This window comes from Copadichromis virginalis, linkage group LG7, assembly GCF_057382275.1.
Source record: "Copadichromis virginalis isolate Kocher_CV1m ecotype Utaka linkage group LG7, C_Virginalis_male_GT1.1, whole genome shotgun sequence".
Taxonomy (NCBI): Eukaryota; Metazoa; Chordata; class Actinopteri; order Cichliformes; family Cichlidae; genus Copadichromis; species Copadichromis virginalis.
This window is the reverse complement of record NC_140624.1, coordinates 44,658,393-44,680,985: the sequence shown is the minus strand read 5'-3', so window position 1 is coordinate 44,680,985 and position 22,593 is coordinate 44,658,393. Positions and strand designations below refer to the sequence as shown.

Genomic DNA, 22,593 nt, shown 5'->3' with positions numbered 1-22,593 from the left:
AACTGGAGATTCCCATCATGGATCTGCAGCGGACAAATTTGCAGGAACTGTGCGATCCTGTCATGTCAGTGTTGACCAAAATCTATCAGGGTATGTTTCCATCACCTTGTTGAATCTGTGCCATGAAGAATTAAATCAGTTTTGTTACTAAAAAGGGCTCCAAGCTGTTATTAGCAAGGTGTATCTTATATAGTGTCCGCGTGTACAATTTATAATTATTATAAACACTTTTTTTTCACAATAGTTCAAATATTCACTTCACGGTTTTTTCTTTCTTCCTTACCATCATTGACCTTAGAGGCGACCTCTAAATGCAGAGAAAACACAACCCTGTGAAAATATCCAACCCCGGTCCATCAGCACACTGGGTCAGCTCTTTATCAAGTAAATGCAAATTGCTTCCTTAATGGAAAAGTAAGAAGATTTTCAACCGATTCATTGTCATATAAATGGGTGACAAACAGCTATTGTGTTGCTTTAAAAATCAGACAGTCTGTGTGCTACAAACACGTGTCCAAGTGTCATAAATCAGAACCCAATAATTCAGGTCAAGCAGAAAATAGTCAAAGGAAGTGTGCACACATTTCTCCTTGAGCCTAACAATAGCATCTTAGCAGCCCAGCCACTAAACCGGACCTTGAGCCTGGTCTTGCCATAGTGTGGTAGGATGAGATGCTGACCCCTGGAGAGTCTTGGAAGACCCTCAGCTTCCTGCCACCCGGTATTCCAGATCTCCTCCCTGTACTGTCCCGAGAGATTAACAGACCCCATGGACAGGATAGGAGTCAGCAGGCCTAGCAGGAAGAGTAAAGGGAGGGTAGGCAAGGTAGGAGTTCCTGCACTGGGATATCCTGTCATTCAGAAGCATCTCTCTGCATTCAGTGCCCTGTGCAAGACCTGAAAGCTCCACCTGAGGCCTGCCTGCTTTACACACTCTCCTGCAGTTTATTTTTAAGGAAGCAGACACATAATGTGAAAAGTTACTTTCTCTGATAGCATGTGTGACAATAAAGCAGTACTACATTGAAGGCAACATAGTTTACAATAGAGTAAGCTGCAGATGTGAGACTTGAAGTGGCAAATCTGACGTGTCCCTCTTCTCTGTCTCTCCTGAGATGGCATTTCAAAAGCATTCACACAAGACAGCTATCGCTAGTGGAGACACGTCTTTTCCGAAAGAGCGGAAGTGCCCAAGCTTTGGGAGACTCCGGATCTTGGGTTATGTGAGTCTCAGAGGAGATCATCCTCTTCAACGAGCACAAAGTGTCCCTTCATTCTCTCCTCTATCCTCTCCATTGTGCATCCTTCCCTCTCTCGGGCCTAAATGGAGGCACTGTCGCCCACAGTGCAGCACTGAGCCAGTTCAGAGGCTCAGCTGCACTGACTTGAGCATTACAAGCGCTACAGGTAACGGTTGATGAGCATCAAATCGAAAAAGAACTTACATCAGAGCAACATCCAGAGAGGCTATGTGCTGCAGCTTTAATTTGTTTCATTAATGAGGTGAAGATCACAAACCTTTAATACTCCCAATAAATTCATTTGTAGAGCGAAAACAAAATCAGAGTTTCCAGCTGTCGCATGTTGTTGTAGCCACACACTGGAGCGACTCTTTCCCAACAATCCACTACCACACACAGTATGTTTGTGCTTCTGTGTGTTCTGACTCATTTTACATGTTGTGTGGACATAAATCTGTTTATACAAACAGGTTTTTGTTTACGCAGTCACACTGACGCGACCCTGCTTCCTTTTGGAGACAAAAAAAGCCAGTCGATTATTGTAAATCATTCGATTTTAGGTTGAAGACTTGGTTTAAGGTTAAGCTAAGGCTTAAAATAAGTTAAGGGCTGATTCTGGGGTGCAGACATGTCTTAAGGCTAAAATAAATACTCTACTTTGAGTAATATTGAGTGAACATTGTGATTTTTGTGTGTTTTTAACAGAAGATTCCACACAGCACTTTTACATTGAACCACCTTCTTTCATATCCAGTTGTTGAGCTTAAATTTAAGGTGAGCACAGTGAAACTTTCTCCTTTCAGATGAATTGCTGGGTTAAATTCTGCACATGCATCATTTTGCCCGGCAAGGCTTAAACATCTGAGGTCAAAGGTCAAAGCTCCAGCGACACTTATAGTATAAAGAACAGTTTTGTTACTTCTTTATACTCTTTATACTACAAGTGTTACTGGAGCTTCAACCTCTTCAGACCTTGTTTGTCTCCATGCAGTTTGGATATGGTAAATGGTAAATGGTAAATGGCCTGTATTTATATAGCGCTTTACTAGTCCCTAAGGACCCCAAAGCGCTTTACATATCCAGTCATCCACCCATTCACACACACATTCACACACTGGTGATGGCAAGCTACATTGTAGCCACAGCCACCCTGGGGCGCACTGACAGAGGCGATAGTAGGTGAAGTTTGCCAGAAGTCTCTGTTCTGTCTTTAAAAAGGCACTTCTGACTTAACTATGCAGCAACTTAGTAATACGTTTCAAAGTGTGATGACCCCTTAGGCACTGGGTGTCTCTGGGTTGTTGTTCTGCAGGGGCTCACTGAGGAGCCCACACCAGATTTTGGCTCGGACCAGCTTGGCTACAACGTGATTTCTCGGATATCCTTTGCTCTCTGCACACTCCCACACTTCCATGCGTGCTTTACTCTAATGACCTACTGACAAACATGTTCTCTTTATTTAATTATGTTTTGTAAATAAATGATCATTTCCTGTGTTACAAGTTTCCCTCATTTCATCACACTCTATGAGTCAAGCTGTGATTCTGTGATAAGCGATTGATATGAGCATAAAGGGCCTCTGCATCTAGTCTGTGGACAAGCATCAAATTGCATCAACCCCTGATGTTCTTAGTGTTTAATTGATCTGCTGCTACTTCTGTTTTAATTTAAATTGTTAGTGTGATGGCGGCTTCATTAGCAAAAAGTCAATTTTGATTTGTGTCTTCATAAATTTGGCTGAGATAACCTGAATCAGAGACGTTATGAGAGAGGAAAATGAAGATATGGCCCTGAGTTTAAATCTGCTGCAGAAAGTATAATTTGGGGGGTGGGGGGTATAACATCAAAATAACTACAAAAATAAGTGCCCACAGGCATTTCCCATTGTCTGCCAGTTGCAGATGCTTTCTTTTGGAAAGATTGCAACTAAGATTTGATAAAAACAACTTAAGATGTTACACTGAATGAAATAAGGGTGATAAAGACGATTGTTCCACATATATTTGGGGGTTTTTTTGCATTGGTTCTTCAGTTCGCTGCCTGTGAGGTCATTTTATGCAAGAGCAGATATGAAGTTGGCCTGTGAGGCTGCTATTAGTGACTTATAATTCTTTCATTTTTGGAAAAGGAAGGAATGTTAGTGCTATAGGTTGACAGTTTTGTTTCTTATGAACTTCATTTCATGAGTTGTGCAAACTTACAACTGTACATTTTGAGGAAGATTTCTTCTGCTTAGCTCAATTCACTTTGAAATCTGTGTACTTAAGGCAAACTAGAAAAGATTATTGACGTCAGCCAAACTGTGAGTGATTTCTTTTTACAGTGTAGTCTCTCAGTAAAATGACTTCCCTGTGATCCTGTCTGCAGCTGACAAACTGAAGTGGTGCTTCTGAATAAAGAATCTTCATTCATGCTTCAGGCCCTGCTCTACAGCGAGATACAGTCGGGCAGCTTTCAGGCAGCTGGAACAGTTGTTTCTCTGTTCAAGGTTTAGTCATAGTTATGGACATAAAATCAAACTTCAAAACAACGTGCAAAGTCATGTGGCAAAGCTTTTATCAGGGCACAGTGGAGTTTGAGCGCTGTACCTCCGGACAGGTGCCATGATGAAAGCAGGCTGAGGCACAGAAACCCAAAGAGAAGGGGGATGAATACTGAGTGGCGCCTTAGTTCATCTTGATATAACCTGCAACGTGGTTCCTGAAAGTGACTCCTGAGATTTGTTTTTCGCATTTTTTAAAAGGCAGTAATTGGGGTGACCTCCTTATGTGTCACGTGAGACTGTCTGGTTCCTATTCAACACAAGTGCAAAGAGGATTGTGGCAGACAGACTAGCAGATAATGGAAAAGGAGAGAAATGTATGAAGGCCAATGCATGACAATGCTCATTATTTGCCTTGTGAAGAAGCTGGAAACATTGCACTGAAATACAATACAATATATCTGTCTTCACATGATGAGGGGCAGACCTGTAACCTGCTTAGTTTATTTATTTTTATCTGCATGTTACACTACGTTACCTTAATCCCAGACAAACATATTCTCGATCCGACCTTCTTAGCAGCAATGCAAGTTATAATAAATATAATTTAAAAATAATCCCATTAAATGGCAGGCATTCACTTTCATAGTTAATGCTGCCATCTTGTGGTAACACAGGACATTATCTGTCCCCGGAACCTGTGTCTGTGCTCTTGCTAACTACGGACCTATTAAAAAGACGGACCGAATCCTGTTAGCGAAAGCTAAGCATTAGCTTCGCCTTTGTTTGTGTGTAGTAATGGTGTCCCGCAAACAGACGCGGGTGTGGAAGTACGTGAACGACGGCAGTTTGATGAAACTGAAATCATACCTACGGAAACACACGGATCTGGACGTGAACTTTTCCCAGGGTAAGAGGCAGAGGAGCCCGCTGCACCTGGCCTGCTGTCAGGGGGACGATGCTGTTCTGCGGCTTCTGCTGAAACACGGAGCCGATGTTCTCCAGAGGGACCGCAAAGGGGACACGGCACTACACGTCGCGGCCAATAGAGCTCTTAAACACGGAAAAACGGGTGAGGAGGACCTGGAGAATTAACATTAATAATTAAATAAATAGCTTTATCCGCTGCTAATTGTTAACTTTGTGTTTTTTGGGGGGCTCTTTCAGCGTTTGATGACCTGGTGGTGCCTCTGAGAAAGCGCTGCCCTGAAGCCCTAAACGTCCAAAACAGAGCCGGAGTCACACCGCAAGACCTGCTGAACTGGATGAAACATCCAGAGGTAAAAGTGAGCTGAAACTATGACTGAAACTTGTCTATCACTGCGTCTTTGAATCTATTAACTGAAACCGGAATAACCAAATCCCATCAAACTAAACATGGGACACAGAGGTGGGACAGCAAAGATATGAAGCATGTAACATGCAAGGAGGACAGGTGGTGAAAGTGGATGAGTTTAAATATCTGTGTTTAAACATCCAAAGCCTGACAGAGTGGAGGATGTGAAGGCTTTTACTGAGAGTAACCAGTGTCGACATGAAACATCATAGGGACAGCTCAGGTTGAGCTATTTGGAGACAAAGTTAGAGAAGCATGGCTGAGATGTTTTGGACATGTTCAGAGGAGAGATGGTGGATACACTGGACTAAAGATGTTGAGTATGGAGCTGCCATGCAGGAGGAAAAGAAGATCACAGAGGAGGTGTTGTCATGGAATTTGTTTGAGTCATGGGATTATAAATAGCTCAAAGCTACATGGTTCATAACATTACCCTAAGATTAGATTTGAGGAAATGCAGGGTGAGTGTGTGAGGGTTTCTGGCTCAGCACAGCCAGACCTCATTACTGATGAATTGGTGATGAGTTGGAATAAACTGAGCTCAGCTCTGCTGTGTTGGATTACCCATGTCACATTGATTTCCTGCGTCTTCAGTAATATTTACACTTTTCCCCTGACATTTATCGCAGGCTGAAGAAAACATGAGCCATCCACGTGAAGCAGACCCTGAGAAGGAATTCCTGGAGAAGCTGTTTGACGAATGCGAGGATGAATTTTATGAAACCTTTGGAGTATATGATGGTAAATCCTAAACATCACAGATGAATCTGAGTTTAACTCTCTCTCTCTGCTTGATAACACTGCTGTATTTGTTTCACAGCTGATGACTTTCTTCCCGTTGATGATGACGAGGAAGACTTTGGGGACTGGGCTGATCGCATCCGGAAGGAATACTATGATAAAAAACACACCCAGGCCCAGAGACTCGCGGCCTCATCTTCTGGGTGGAAAAGAAGCAAGAGTAAACGAGAGATGGAGGAAGAAGAGCGAAGCCGCAAGGAGCTGCACAAAAGGCTGCAGAAGGAGCACGAAGAATATCTGGCTCGTGCAGCTCGCAAAGAGGAGGAGACTCAGCGTGGCAAGAAGCGGCAGTACGATGAGAGGTGCGCGGCGACCTTTCAGGGTGGCGCCTCGGCAGGCAGCACGAAGCTGAGCTTCGGTGACATCCCCTGGCCGGCTCCGAGAGGTACGGTCCAGGAGATGATCGAGGTCATGCTGCATGGTGTGGACCGAAAGGACGTACCGGCGTTTCGCAAAGCGCTTCGAAAGCAGCAAGCGCTGTGGCACCCCGATAAATTCGCGCAGCGATGTGAAGCTCGATTGGAGGAGAAGGACAAACAGAAGATCCTGGATACAGTCACCGCTCTGTCACAGGAGCTCAACAGACTGGCTCAGAGTTTGAAGACTTGAAAATCACACCATGAACGTTATATGTGCTCTTCTTGAAATCCTGTATGTGTGAAAAGAACCACTGTCACCTATTTGTGTAGTACTAACACTACCAAACAGAGGACGCAAGCACCAGCTTTTATCTTGCAGGTGAATGAGCTCTGCTGAAAACAAGCAAAACTGCTGTGAGCTCATATCTGCATTTACAAACATTCAGAAGAGCCATTTATTCATATTGACTGATGCAACAATCCTATATGGAAAATGGAGCTCTAAAAAAATACAGTAATTGTAAATTGTATGTGTATCTAAAGACTAAGTTACCAGTTTTCAGTTTTCCATACAACATAACTCCAGGACTCAGGAGACACCTGTCCATAAGACTCTGAGGAGATCAAAAGATGCACAGTCATGACATGTTGGTTGGTTTGTTTTTCTGCCCATTTGATCAAAGAATAAACTTAATATATTGTTTTACTGTACAATAGAGTGCCTTAGTAGACACACATGGACACACTCGGCCACGTAATGTTTAGCACGTTTTCCTGGATCTTGTTTATTGTCTTTCTGCCTCCCCCACTGATGAGAACATGTCATATGGGTCATCAGAGCCAAGCAGCTTGTCTTTTCTTTTCCATAAATCTGACCTAGGGTCTGATTTCACAAATACTCTTCTGGAAGAATGGTCAAAAGTTCCTATAAACACACTCCTAAACCTTGTTGAAAGCCTTCCAAGAGAGCTGAAGCTGTTATAGCTGCAGAGGATGGACCGACACAATCTACTTTACAAAACACTCCACACCTTGTTACGACACCACCGCGTTCTCTGTTTTGTAAGCAGTGGCTCCGCTCAACTGGATGAACTGTGTTATGACAGCTTTTGTATTGTATTATATCTGTATTATAGTGATTATTTGTGAACGTCCCTGGTTTGTCACTAACAGGAGACACAAATCCAACCTTAGCTGCTCCCAGTTACAAGCTTAGCGCCCGGATCCATCCGCTATGGTGATCTTTTGGGTTTAAGGGAGCAGCCAAAACCACCTTTCTTCTCACTATCTGACAGCTATCTGTCAAATTACTGGAAACGGCTTGTCTCGCCATCTATGAGGATTTCTGAGATTTTGAGTGCGATGCTGAAAGTTCTAATGGATGAATCTCTGACCTCTGGTTTATAAAGTGGTTGTATGAGAATGTGCAACAACAAAGACATGTAAATGTAATATGTGAGTCCCTGCTTGCAAGATAACTCCATGATTTCTTACTTCTTATAAAACATCACACAGGTGACATTAGTGTTGAGTCACGTTGTGGGTGTCTCATCGATTATGTGCTGCAGCAGGTGATTGACTGCATTCAAATCCTCTGGAAAAAGTTATCAAAACTAAAACTCTATTTTTAAAAACGTTCAAATCACCGCCCGAAAACAGCCCAAAGAAAGACTTTCACATACAAAGAAAAGCATATGGTCGGTCGGTTTTCAGCGGTGGAACCGAATAAGAAGATGCGCTGGTTGCCAGGTTTGTGAGCTAACCCCCTTTTAAAAAAAAAAAAAAAAAACAGTTGCCATTCAAGAGACAAAAGAATGAAGGGGTTTGTTTATATATATATATATATATATATATATATATATATAATCGTTAATTGTGATGGGGGTGTTCACAATCACCACAGATAAAATGACCGAGTAATATTCCTTCATATTTCACATTCATACAAATCAGACACAGAGCATGATTTCCCCACTGTTAGTTTACAGTCACTATACAGCAAATAATTAGCTTAATTAATTTGCTTATTCGTTTTAATACATCAGGACATTACATATATTCAAAACGATCAATAAATATTATATATAGTAATTATTTTTCTGTTTCCTTCTGCTACGTGTATGCTGTGTCACTCCTTCCTGGTTTAAGCAAAAGAGAAGAGGAGGAGACTTTTTTTTTAATTTAAAGCTTATTTTCATGATTATGTATTTTTGATATTAGGTTTTTTTTTAAATCATACCTGTGCCTGGTAAACTACTGCAGTGGGTATGTAGTGAGGTCACCCGGCTGCTACTGAGCTCCGAGGTAGCTTTTTTTTTAAAGATAAACTGAGAAAGACGGGTTATTTCAGAGGATGCGACCGTACCTGGCAACCCGGGGGACGCAATCTGTGTCAATTGCCGGGCGACGTAGCGCGAATAAAGGCCGTAGCCTATTTCTGACTGTGGCTTATTTTTAACCGGCGAGGCCGCCTTTAGCCCCGTTTGTCTACGTGACGGGTTGATAATTTATCCTCTAGCTTGCCTGTTGCTCGTTTCCATTTGTGTTGTGTCGTTTTTCGGGTTTTTTCTTTGTCTTTCTGTGTTTTTGCGCTGTGATGATGACAGGTGTCAGAGGTAAAGATTCCTCAGGATGACGCCTTTCTCCGCGATCGCTCCGCGTAAAAGGTGCATCGGGGAGCTTTCTTCCTTTGTTTTGCTGCTCTTTATTCAGTAGATACCCGGCGACCCTCCCGCTGAAAAACAAACCGGCGCAGTATGAGGACAGTCCCACCCCCCCTCTTGTCGTAATTATTCGTAATTATTAATATGGATGCATTAATTAATCCCGGGGGCGAGGTAATTGGCTGAGGGGCTCATTTCGCTGATTTGTTGCGATGTCGTGTTTTCGCTTGTAGTGAACGGCTCGTCGTCCGCGTTCAGTAGGCTACCGTGGGGGGCAGGGGGGAGATTACGAGGCAGCGGAGGAGGATCTGTCTGTGTGGCAGATAAAGATGGTGTTCAGGAGTGAGGAGATGTGCTTGGCGCAATTGTTTCTGCAGTCCGGCTCTGAATATGACTGCATTAGTGAGCTCGGAGAGCTGGGGCTGGTCGAGTTCCGAGATGTAAGTAGACAAAACACTTCACTGCGTGAATGGAAGATGTGTGTCACCAGTTTAAAGAGTATTTGCATTTTGTCAACCGATTTAATTGATTATGCATGCATATTTAAGGGAGGGGAGCAAGACGGGGCATCTATCTAGATGATATACAGTGTCTATACCTGGCCAGCAAGAGGAGGATAGAGTTTTAATAATATAAAAAAAACCACATCACTTTGCTGAACCTCACCATGATGTTATTATGCATCATGCAGTAATCTGCATCCGTCTGACTTGTGATGCTCCTCTTGTTTCAGCTCAACCCGAGTGTCACCTCATTCCAGCGGCGCTTCGTCAGCGAAATCAAGAGATGCGAGGAGATGGAGAGGATTCTGGGTAAGAACGGAGAGCACCTGGGATGCGTGCTCCAAACCCTGAGCACGCACCTGTACAGTTAATTTAGCAAGAAAGTCGTGGTTGACTGTGCTTTGTAAAAAGTTTGCCCTCAGAGATTTAGGCTTCACCGCTTCCTCTGATGGCTAAGTAGTAATTAATATGAAAAACAAACAATCAGCAAATCTGTGTGCACAGGCTATCTCCTGAGGGAGATCCAGAAGGCTAAAATAGCCATTCCACAGGAGGATGAGAGTCCACTTGCTCCACCCCCAAGACAGGTCCTGGAGATCATGGTGAGTATATGCCAATATATTGGGAAGTGGGGGTAATGCAGGATTTACATTCATTTTAATACCCTACTCAGTGATTTTCCAGAACTTGACCCTCTAGTGCATTTAGACATTTGTTTTTTTAATCAGAGGCTTTGATTGGGTTGTAACTTTCTGCCTCTAAACGCTACATTGTGATGTTTTGTTGTGAACAGTGGCTAACAGAGCTGCAGAAAACTTGAGGTGATGATGAAAATAGCTCAGGTGACGGTGAGGAGCCAGAATTCCTCTTGTTTTTTGATTGAAAACTATTATTAATTAATTACACTGGAATACCTGTTGTATATAAAGGAAACTGTATAGGTATGACAAGCACATATAGAGTCATGGACAAACAGTATTCCTGTATCTTCTTACTATAATATCTATTCTCTAACTCCTCGTAGATGCCCTAATCAACCTGGATGAGACTTGCTATATAAACTAGCTAGAGTAACGGGATTATCAAGCTCTAAATAGCATTTAGAACAAATTATAAATGATAAAACAAACAGTGATGTTACCTGTACGTTGTTGTTTGTAAATACATTTTTCTAAACAATTTTTAGTTTAGTGATTGCAATGTGTGACACTAAAAGTATCTGGAAGTAATTACTTTCTCTCATACGATGAAAACTGAGCTTGTAAAAAAAGAAAAATAATTAATACATGTACTTATTGTTCATTTTTTTCTATCTTACTGTATGCATTGATATGATGAAGATAAAATTAACACACATGCCTATGGGGGTTTTTTTGTATGTGATCCAGAGCTTCAGGCCTGGCATGAACTACTCATAGGATTATCACAAATGACCCCATTGGCCCATTTTAGCCTCATGAGAGGGTTAAAGAAATAAAACATTCATATCTCTGTTTAAAAGATCCTACTGTAGTAAAGCAATTTGTTTTTTCTCGTCGCTTATCAATTGCTGGATAAACGATTTGTTCATCTCATCATGATGTAGATATATTTCAGACATATTTAAGCTAGTCTATAAAGTTTGTCTGCACCGCACGAGTTTGTCTCAGCGATCCCACCAATAGAAGTGAATAGAATTCACTTCTTGAACTTAACTGCAGCTGATGACAAACGTGTTTTCATTTATTTTCAGCCTGTAGCCCATTATGACATCGTTTGTTGTTGGGTTTTGTGTTATACATAACTCAAGTGAAGGTTGCGTCTGCATACACGGCGGCGAAATGGTAGAAAATTGGTCCCAATATTCCAGTTTAGGCTCTCCATTTACCAAAACCAGTTAAAATTTATTTCTTGTTTTTAATAGTCTCAGTGGTTTAAACTTTTGAAACCCTACAATCCTGCCAGAGCACAGAGGTGTACGAGCCAGCTCCTCTTAGAGCCAGGCTTTGAAAGCAGAGGCGATCGAGTCTTTTCAGTGTTGGCACAACCTGCCTTTTTGCAGTGAGCTGCCCAGTTTCTCAGTCATTTTAAAACGCTTTTGAAAACCTACTTTTCTCATTTTCCTTTCGGGTCCAGTCGAGCAGAGTACCCTTTCTTTTATTATGCAAATGCAGTCTTAGAAATAAACTTTGACTTGAATCTGCTGGTTCACCAACTTAACTGAACAGGTTTTTCAGCTGATGAACTGAGACCTAAAGGTTCACTCACCCAAAAAGCAAATATTCTCCACATAGATAAACTAGAAACTAGGTAGCATTGGCTTTGTGGTGCACAACGTGACAAAATTGATCATAATATTTTTTAAAAAGCAGCAATGTGCCATTTCACAAATCATGACCCGGTTACTTGGAAATCCACAAGGGTTGTGAGCAGTTTCATGTGAGAACTGCTTCTTTTGCTACTAAAATGCTGTCAAGGCTTGCAGCCTTTAATCGAATCCTCCTGCCTCAGCAGCAGACCGAGCCTGCTGTTGATTGTTGCAGTTGGGAGCGAATCACAACTGACCCATATCTGATTGTCTAAAATGACAGACAGTCAAATATGGGTCACTCTTTCACGGCGTCACAAGCACAAGCCTCTCATCGCTGCTGCACGCATGCTTCCTGCACACTGGCGTGGTTGCCTGAATGAAATAAAATACTGTGAGTAGATTTATTCATTTATTTTTAATTGATTTTTGGCGTGTTCCTTGTCATGTTCAGGAGCAGCTTCAAAGGCTGGAGATGGAGCTGAGCGAGGTGGCGAAGAACAAAGAGAAGCTTCAGAGGAACCTCCTCGAGCTCACCGAATACACGCACATGCTGAAGATCACGCGGACCTTCATCCACAGCCGCTCCAGAGTGAGTGCGTTTCCGTCTCTTTGATCTTTTCTCGCATCAGTTTCTTGCTCCTTCGGCGAGGCGCCTACCCTCGCCTCCCCGGCAGCATCTTGTTTTCTTGTCGCTGACATGTTTTATTTCCCTCAGTGACAGAGCTGGAACTAATGCTGACTTTAATTAATAACACGGTCACAGTGCAGCTGTTACCAGCGCCACCTGACTCACCCGGGCTGTGAGACAGTCAGCTGTGAGAGTAAACATTACAGTCCAGCGTGTGAACATTACATCAGCTTTGTGTGCTAGAAGTGTGCGAGGAGCACTCGATGGAAGCCGTCATAAATGAAACATGTTCCTTTTTATAATTAGCACGAGGCTCTTGGTAACCAGTATGAAGAGTTCCCCACCATGGAGACAGACTCGGTCACAGGATCCACTGGCATGCAGAGGCTCGGCGCCAAGCTCGGGTGAGCTCCGTATTATTTATGTATTCACAGCCACTCGACCAGATGTCGTAAAGTTCCTCCACGGACATTTTTAAAAAGAAAAACAAAAGCAAAACCTTACCTGATCTGTCCTGGGTGTAGGTTTGTTTCGGGTCTGATCCAGCGGGTGAAGGTGGAGGCCTTTGAGCGGATGTTGTGGAGAGTGTGTAAGGGTTACACCATCCTCAGCTATGCAGAAGTGGACGAAAACCTGGCCGATCTTGACACTGTAAGTCGTTTGAATGTCGTCTTAATGTTGTGAGGAAATCTAATAATTACACTGCAGGTAAGAATTAGCTGACGTGTTCTGTTAGCGTGAGCTCAGCACTTTAGTGTCAACGGGTCTGAACTGTGCTGTTTCAGGGTGAGATAAGCAAAAGTGTGGTGTTTCTCATCTCGTTCTGGGGAGACCAAATTGGACAGAAAGTGCAAAAAATCTGCGATTGGTAAGAATTAGCCAGCTTTACCCTTTAATAGTCACTATATTCTCCATCATTATCAGCCTGGACATCTGCCTTTGTTTCCCTCAGTTACCACTGCCACCTTTATCCACACCCTGAGAATGATGAGGAGCGAGCCGATGTGTTGGACAGCTTAAGGACGCGCATCCAAGACCTTAACAATGTAGGACTGAAGCCCTTTTTAATCATCGCAAGTTCAGAGCTGGCTTGTAGTTAACTGCTGTTTCCTGCAGGTGCTTCATCGCACTGAAGACTACTTGAGGCAGGTTCTGCAGAAGGCCTCAGAATCTGTCTATACCTGGGTGGTGCAGGTGAAAAAGATGAAAGCCATCTATCACATCCTCAACCTCTGCAGCTTCGATGTCACCAACAAGTGTCTGATTGCCGAGGTGTGGTGTCCCGTCAGTGACCTCGCAAACCTGAGGGGGGCGCTAGAAGAAGGCTCAGTGAGTACAACGTTCTGAGTTTAAACGCTGAATATTTATTGCTATTATTCAAGCAAAATAATTTTAATGCTCCCCAAATTGTAAGATTTTACAATTTTATCCTTAGTCTGGCATTTAAATTAATAAGTTAGAATTGTTTGAATCACACTAATGTTTTCCCCGAGGACTCTGCGTACTGTACTGTAAAACAAAATGTTTCTTGTTTTTTTCTCTTGGCATTATTATCTGCAGCATTAGTTTTTCCAGGTTTTTGCTTCAGTAGGCACTTTTTTCTCTTCTTGTACCATTCCTCCTGCTTTATTCAGCTTATTTGGTTGCTTTAATATAAAATCTCTCACCTAGAAAAGAACAAATGTTCCTGTGATTACCTGACTATAATAATGAAGTTAAGGGCCAGAAAGGTTTAGAATATCACAGGTCTATAAAATGCCCCTGTTGATGTTGTACGTCTTTTATCATCAGAGAAAAGGTGACGCCACCGTACCGTCTTTTGTAAATCGCATCCCGAGCACTGACACTCCGCCCACCCTCTTAAGATCCAACAAGTTTACTGCTGGTTTTCAGAGCATTGTGGAGGCCTATGGGGTGGGGGACTATCGCGAGGTAAGCCCAGGTAAGAAGAAGTAGTCATACTGTGTTTTTGTGAATAGCAGCAAAAGCATCTCTTTGTTTTCTTTCGAAAGGAGCTCAGAATAAATAAGCTGATCATGTTTCCATCATCAACAGCTCCCTACACCATCATCACATTCCCGTTTCTGTTTGCTGTGATGTTTGGTGACCTCGGCCACGGGATGGTGATGAGCCTCTTCGCCTTGTGGATGGTGCTGATGGAAAAAAAGCAGAAGAAGAAACGCTCCAGTAATGAGGTGGGAATGACCTGTTATGATCATCTATAATGCAGAGCTGGAGTATCGTAAATCAGCTTAGGCTTATCATTTTCATTGCTCTCAGATATGGGCTACGTTTTTCAGCGGTCGCTACATCATCCTGATGATGGGGCTTTTTTCCATCTACACCGGCCTCATTTACAACGACTGTTTCTCCAAGTCTCTTAATATATTTGGCTCTGGCTGGAGCGTCAAGGCTATGTTCACTCATAGTCAGTGGACGTGAGTTATCAGTGCAAACGCACACTTAAACATATCAGTGCACGAAGTCCTTTTACTTGTTTCTAATTTATTTTCGTCTTTTTACTCTGTAGAAACAAAACGCTCCAAACAAATGCTTTGCTCACATTAGACCCTAATGTCAGTGGTGTTTTTAATGGACCGTACCCATTTGGCATCGATCCTGTGAGTAACTGCACTTAGGCATCATACTCAAAATACAACCTCCTTCTGTCATTTTCACTGAAATGCTTTTTAATACACCATCAGATATGGAACCTGGCAGTGAACCGTCTGTCCTTCCTCAACTCTTACAAGATGAAGATGTCAGTTGTCATCGGAGTCATTCACATGAGCTTCGGTGTGGTTCTGAGTGTCTTCAACCATTTGTAAGTGACTCAGAAAATTGTTTTTACTTCATATATCTCCCTCTTTGGCTCTCGCATCTTTCCCCTCTCCCTCCCTTATCTTGCCTGCTGCTGCTTCTATGTGTTTGTCTAGTCTCGTCTAACTCTAACCCTCAAAGAGTTTCTCAGTCTTGTTCTCTAAAACCTAAAGAATTATGGATTTGATCAACTGGTCCCGTAATGGAATTGACACCCTGCTGGGCTTGGGAGAGCCCGATTGTCCTGCGGAGACGTTTGCTGCCGGATACTCGATGGTCGGTTGCGTCGTGTGTCTGGTGACACTCCCGATGGAGGACAATAAACGACACCTACCAATTTGGAACCATGATTGCAGAGTTCGGGCTAATTGGAGCTGGCTTGGACCTGGCTTATCGAAGAACAAGAAGCGTCTACAGCTGTTCAAAATCCCATAAGGCTGGCCGACATGATAGACGATTGGGCTGTGAGTACTCAGACTGTTTTGAACGCAATATGGATAAGATCTTGGAGAAGAACAAGGGGAATTGAGAGAACTGGTGACCAGTGATGGACACTAGACCAACTGTAAAAATTGGATGCAGTTGTTCGCACGAAACCCAAACATTCACCATCTTCACTCATGCGGCCCCCCTGGTGCCAGCTGAAGTCCTGCCAAGGTTGAAGCTGACTGGAACAACAAATTCTTCCCATGATAACAGGATTGTTGTCAGAACTCTTTGTACCTCCTTCAAGGCCACCTGAGTCCACTGGAGACTGTTGACTGACGCTTAACCGGGCGTGGTGACACTTTCTCTCAGCTGAACACAGGATACACACACACACACAGACACACATGTACACGCACGAAACACATACACTGATACGCCCTCACTATCACCCTCCCTACCCCGAATCCAGCGCCTCCTCCCATGCTTACCTCCCATCCAATGTGGACACCGGATCAGCTGGAGGCGCAATCGAAGATTGCAGCGGTCCCAGATCAGCTGTACACACTGGAACACTTTCCCATGTTGCTTGTCTGTGTTTATTGTGCTATGGTGTGTTGATATCTGTGCATTCCTGTATTATCCTTTTGTGTTACACATTTCAATGTTTTTTTTCCCCCTAGCCTGACCTGTCTCCCCAATGTGATGTTTGTGTATTGTATGTACGGTTGGCAAGGTCTGTCATCTCGGTTGTGGGCAACTGCAACTGAAAAATAAAGGCTATCTCATCATCATCATCATCATCATCTGCTACCAGGCTATGTTGACAAAGAAGTAATGAAGTTTGGTGATCACAGTTCTGCTGGAAGATGATGGCTAGGAATCATACCTGGAATTCTTTTCTTTCAGTGCCTCCTGGGATGTGAATCTGAGTAGATTCACATCCCAGGAGGCACTGAAAGAAAAGAATTCCAGTGACGATCTTTGAGATTTAAAGTGGTGGCAACTCAGAAACCAAAGAATATTACTAAGCTGTAGAATACAATAAAAAGCTGCAGTATTGCCGTTTTGCATTTACATTAAGTCATAACACTTTTTCTTTTATCCCTGTACACTTTTTCTCCCTTCAGGCACTTCCGACAGAAGTTCAACGTCTACCTGCTGTTTCTTCCTGAGCTGCTCTTCCTGCTGTGTCTCTTTGGCTATTTGGTTTTCATGATTTTATACAAGTGGTTGATGTTTGATGCACGTTACTCCAGCCAGGCGCCCAGCATCCTCATCCACTTCATCAACATGTTTGTCATGCAGGGGAAGGATATCGCTCGTCTATACCCAGGGCAGGTATGTGTCCTGGTAATAATAATCTGTCGATCGGCTTCTATTCGGGTGGATACTCATTATAGCATGAGTTTAAGCATGCCGCCTTGCTTCCACAGATTGGCCTGCAAATCTTCCTACTTGTCATAGCGATGCTGTCAGTTCCTGTGCTGCTGTTCGGAAAACCTCTCTACTTGTATTGGCTCTACCGTGGAGGCAAAGGGCTGCGCAGACGCAGAGTGAGTCTAGTCCAAAATACCGCAGTCTGTTATTTTGGATCTTTATTCAGTACCTAAAAATAGTATTTGTTACCACACCTCAGGGTTATGAGAGGGTGAGGCGCGTAAGCGAGGATGACGGCTCCACAGCACCATCCTATGATGATGATGATGATGAAGAGGAGGGACTTGATGAAGTGACCAACAGAGAAGCTCTTCCCAAAGAGGTCAGAGAAAAATGATCTCTTACATTAAGGAATCTGTCAGTTTAAGTGTGATTCAGTGTGTCTTCATTTTTCTATCCACCTTGCTAATTGTACCTGTGGTATTCAGCATTAGACAAGACAAAGTAGGGCAGCAGAACAGGGCCACCAGTGGAGCTAATTCAGTACCAGCATTACAGCATACGTTAATAAATCCTAACCTTTTTTAACAGTAGGAATTAGGCTTAATATTTTATACATAATCTGAACTGTTTTGCAGTTTGACTTTGCAGATGTGCTGCTGCACCAGGTCATTCACACCATAGAGTACTGCCTGGGCTGCATTTCCAACACTGCGTCCTACCTGCGTCTCTGGGCACTCAGCCTGGCTCATGCCCGTAAGTGCATTCAGGTCAAGCCGTCTTCCCACGAGCTGCCTGTGCCTCTTTCTTTCTGCTTACTATGCAATTCTCGACATTTGGTACGCCTTCATTTTTGTAAATCTCGTTTGTTGTGCGCTGTTTCTGTCGGCTTCAGAGCTGTCGGAGGTGCTGTGGGACATGGTAATGCGCCTGGGTTTCAGGATCACCACAAAAGTCGGTGTAGTGCTTTTGGTCCCTGTGTTCGGCCTCTTCGCCACGCTTACGGTGTCTATCCTGCTCGTCATGGAAGGCTTATCAGCGTTCCTCCACGCTCTCCGACTTCACTGGTGAGGCTGTGTGCTCCTCTTTATTGCACTGGCTAATCTGTATGTGAGTTTTCTTCATACAGACAGATAAACTATATAAACAAAAGTGGACCATACTTCTTAACCTTTGAATTTAGATGTTTTTTGTCGCACTGCCACAGGTGTATAAATTCATGTCCCATGATCATGCAGTCTGTTTTTGCAAACGTGTGAAAGAATGGGTCGTTCTACAGAGCTCGCTGAATTTCACGATCAACTGAAAGATGTGTTACTTCACAGTGGAACGGTGGAACCACCGACACTCTCTGACTCAGTAACTGCAGAGTTCCAAACTTCGTCTGATATTAACATCAGCACAAAAACTGTGCACTGGGAGCTTCATGGCATGCGCAACTGAGCAGCTCCTGTAGGTGTAATGTGTAGGTTGGCCCCTACTTATGTTGATGAACCTAGCATGAGCAACACCACAAACCAAAGCATTGATGGGATATTTATACATAATATAGCTACATTTCAGTGCCAGTCCCTAGAGCTGCAGTGTCAAACATAAGGCCCTGGGGCCAGAATTGGCCTGAAAGACTCCAACCTCACTCAAAGCGATGTTTTAAAAATTTTGACCCTTCACATTTTCCAAAACCTCTCAGTGAGCCTGACAAAGTCTTCCCCTATGTCCATTTATGCTACACCAAAGTAATGAAGTATAGATAAACAATTTAATTACCAATAAGCTACCAGAACTTTTTTTTATAACTTAACACATTTATTTCTAATTTATATCCCAAAGAGTTCTGCTGACAGATGTCTTTCATTTACTACATGAACATTTGTTATCATGTAGAAAAAACAGTGATAGACTGTAAAAATTGCACTTCTTTTTCATATATCAAGATATCTGAGCAATCCAATATGTAGTTAAACTTCCTCACACTGACAGAAAGGGGAGTTTCATTGGTCTGACCCACTTAAGATCAATGTGGTCTGCAATGTTAAATGAGATTGGCACTCCTGCCCTAAAGCCTAGGCGTTTAAAATACTTAAATATTAACACAATTAGCAAAAACAGTACAAGCTTAAAGTCATAAATCAACAGAAAAGGCTGTTTTCCCAAATGAGTTTAAATATCTCGTATAAGAGCGCAGAGGTAGTGGTACTGTTTGTTTGTGTTCTTGAGCTAAAAACTCATATAAGCCTGATTATGTAAGGAAGTAAAAAATTGTATTTATGTAGCACCTATCAAGACAAATATCACAAAGTGCTTCACAGCAAAAAATGATGAACAACAAAAACGTACAAAAATAAAAAGTTACCAGGCAAGTTTTAAAAGACGCATTTTTATCTGCATTTTTAAAGAAAGTACAGAGTCCACAGATTTCAGATTAGAGAAAGTTCCAGTCTGTGGGCCTCTGTGGCAAAAGCTCAGTAACTGTAGCTTCGTGATGAGTTTATGATCAACAATCTTTTGAAATAATGATTGTCTAACATTTTTAATCTCCTTTTCATTTGTGAATCATTATAAGAGGCTTGGTTGATGTAGCTTTTGGTTTTGAACAAGAGCTGAAACATTAACTTACACGTGAAGATGTCAGGAAACTTTTTCCGGCATGAAATAACCTCTAAGAAGTCTTAATGCAGGGACTTTTTTTAATTGTTGTTGTTGTTGTTTTTTGTTTTGTTTTGTTGAGTCATTGAGCCTTAAAGAAGAGGCAAACTTACAGTTTCCTTAATGTTGAGTGTAAGACTGAGTTTACTATGATGCTGTAGACTGTAACTGTCATCCTTTCATTTTTGGTCCCAAATACAAACTAAAAACACAATTTAAAATAAGTACAAGCCATAAACTAAACAGCAAAAAGCCAAAAATCAGCTGTGAATCGAGATAGTTCTGGAGTCAAAAGGCTCACAGGAGGAAAATCCAGTGAAAATAATAAGGAAGACAGGGCTGAGTGTACACAGAGGATTCATTTGGGATGGTAAACAAGAGAAATGAGACACAAATGAAAGCAATTACACACAGCTGAAGACAGTTAGGGCAGATAATCATGAAGCAGGAAGTTAAACTAGTGCAAGAGGTGAAAGAAAGCTTCAGACAGGAAATAAACAAAAGAAAACATTGGAGACAAGACTAGCCCTAAACGTAATAACATAGAGCATACAAACAAGACAGGGAGACAGTGGGAAGACTACAAATATAATAATATCAAACCAGTAATCAATGCTATGACTGCTAGAAACACATGTGAATGTATTCACCTGTTTACCCATGAAAACATGCAAATATTATTTTCTTCAGTTCTTTTATTTTCATGTAGCTAAACTGGAAGCTCACGTGTCTTCACTATTAAAGCAGCAGATAAGTTGAATGATATAATCATGCCTGTTATTTAGCTATAAAGTAAAAGCATCAGTTATGATAATACTGAGTTGAAAATCAAGTGTGCCTTCATCGTTAATTAGTCCACCTTTGTTAAAGTGATCTCTCTCACTTTTCTGTTTGATCTCAGGGTGGAGTTTCAGAACAAATTCTACCACGGGACCGGTGTCAAGTTTGTGCCCTTCGACTTCTCCCTGCTGCCCTCCGTTTTTGAGCAAGACGGCTTGCTTTGAAACCTCTGAATTACCGGATATGACTGGAAACAGACTTTACAGTTCGGAAGGTTACTGGAAGTTGGAACAATTCGCACTGTGATAAACAAACCTTCAAGACAATTGATTTAAAAGTCATTCTTGTAGCAGTGTTTTTCACCACGACAGTTTTTAAATGTTATCGGCTGTGCTGACTGCCTTACTACTGCACCCAGCAGACGTCTGAGTATACAGAGGCTCGCGGTCCTTGTTCTGCTATTTGGGTTTTGTAGGTGAAACATTGCTCAGCACTACTCATCGCACCAGTTGGGTTTGATTTAAATATTTCATTTACACTGTGCTGTGTAAACTGGTTTTTGCATTACTTACAACATGGTATTTAAACAGTTAATACAGTGCAACGTAAAGTTTCAGATGTTACAGCAGCGTCTAAAAACCATATCAAGCATCCTGATGTAGTGCCATAGAGATTTTTTTTTTGTTGTTGTTGTTTTTTTATGACGATATCTAATAATGGGTTTGTTTGTTTTTTAAATTTCTTCTCCTTGTGATGAAAGAAATACTTTTAGGCAGTAAATTTAAAGACAAATTAAACCATTGCAACCCTTTTTTGTGAGGCTGTCACAACGCACTTTGCAGAAATGATTGTACAAATTGAAAGTTTTCACAGATAACTGCGATGATGCCAAATGAAAATAATCAACTTTGCTGTTTGCTTATTTACTTATTAATGCATTTATTTAAATGTAACCTCCCCTATAATCTATAGAAGAAGAAAAAACACTGAAATACTACAGAAAAAAAAGACAAAAAGTCTTAGGTCTTTCTTTCTTTGATGATACCGCTTATTGCATTTGTTAATGATAATTAATCATGGTATTTATTTAAATTATCGTCCGTACAATAATAGTTGAATATTTTACCATTTTGACGTGTTAAATAAAGGTTCCAAGAAATGCAAGCAAAAATAAAAATGTTTGTTGTGATTTCACTGGCTCTGTGATGCACACATTTTACTGGAATTTTTTAAAATGTCAGTTTAATTACACTAAAAACCTGCTTCAGGTCATTTTTAGTCAAAATCTGAAGTGATTAATAAGCTTATGAAAAATAAAGCTATAAATCAAAATAATTAATTAATGTTTAATGAAATATTTTGCATATATGCAAATATGTGCATCTATTTGTGTATAATATGTCACTTTGGTGGTATATTATAGTAATACTAATAATACAAACAAAGGACTAGCTTTAAACATACACTCACCTTTTCAACAGACAATAATCTAACCAATCAAATTTCAGCAAACTATTCCATTTAGGGGTGTAGACCACACTGCATTTGCATTTATTTTTTTGGGTTGTGGGATTTTGTAAAACAACCATCTCCAGGGTATACAGGACTGAAAAACAGAAAACACCCATTCTCTGAATGAAAATGCCTTTTTTAATGTCAGAGGAGAATGTCCAGACTGCTTCAGACTAACAGGAAAACACTTGTAACCACTTATTACAGTCAGGGTATGCACAAGAGCACTTTTGGATGTACAGCATATTGAACCTTGAAGCAGATGGACGACAGCAGAAGACCACACTGGATGCGACTTCAGATAAAAACTGCATCAAAACTGAGCAACAAATCTGCAGCAACATGTCAACATGGATCGAAATCTGTGTGGGATGTTTCCAGCAACGTGTTGAATCTATTCTGTGAAGAATTAAGGTAGTTCTAATGCTGCTGAGTATGTATTTAATTAGAAGGCAAATGCAAAAAATTAATACCTTCATCTTAAAAATAATTTTCATGCATTTATCATTTTAGTAGAATTTACTTAGTATTTAAATAAGAGGGTCTGTTATTCTGTAAGCATTGCGGGAGCAAGAGCACCCACTTATTGTTCTAAGACAGAATAAGAGTCCAAAAATCCAGAAGTTTAATCAAAAACAGGCAGTGGTTACATACAGGGAATCAGACACCATCAACAAACAATCCAAATGAGGAGCAAGCAACATGTAAATGCTATGAAACATCCAG

General features: G+C 41.7%; 2 protein-coding genes across 2 annotated transcripts; both read left to right on the top strand.

Annotated features, from left to right (window-relative positions):
- Window positions 1–4,471: 4,471 nt before the first annotated feature.
- Window positions 4,472–6,922, top strand: nfkbil1 (nuclear factor of kappa light polypeptide gene enhancer in B-cells inhibitor-like 1). Its single transcript, XM_085463602.1, has 4 exons — window positions 4,472–4,795; window positions 4,891–5,003; window positions 5,689–5,800; window positions 5,880–6,922. Exons 1-4 carry the CDS (start codon window positions 4,522–4,524, stop codon window positions 6,467–6,469), a joined length of 1,089 nt encoding a protein of 362 aa, XP_085319728.1. The 5' UTR covers window positions 4,472–4,521; the 3' UTR covers window positions 6,470–6,922.
- Window positions 6,923–8,589: 1,667 nt separating this feature from the next.
- On the top strand, window positions 8,590–21,536 carry atp6v0a2a (ATPase H+ transporting V0 subunit a2a). The gene is made up of 20 exons (XM_085463601.1): window positions 8,590–9,322; window positions 9,616–9,694; window positions 9,890–9,987; window positions 12,127–12,264; window positions 12,610–12,707; window positions 12,828–12,954; window positions 13,089–13,171; window positions 13,256–13,349; window positions 13,420–13,632; window positions 14,095–14,245; window positions 14,359–14,498; window positions 14,584–14,741; window positions 14,834–14,924; window positions 15,009–15,127; window positions 16,680–16,890; window positions 16,986–17,105; window positions 17,189–17,311; window positions 17,568–17,685; window positions 17,825–17,996; window positions 20,477–21,536. The coding sequence occupies exons 1-20, from the start codon at window positions 9,212–9,214 to the stop codon at window positions 20,577–20,579; spliced, it is 2,547 nt and encodes an 848-aa protein (XP_085319727.1). The 5' UTR covers window positions 8,590–9,211; the 3' UTR covers window positions 20,580–21,536.
- Window positions 21,537–22,593: the final 1,057 nt, after the last annotated feature.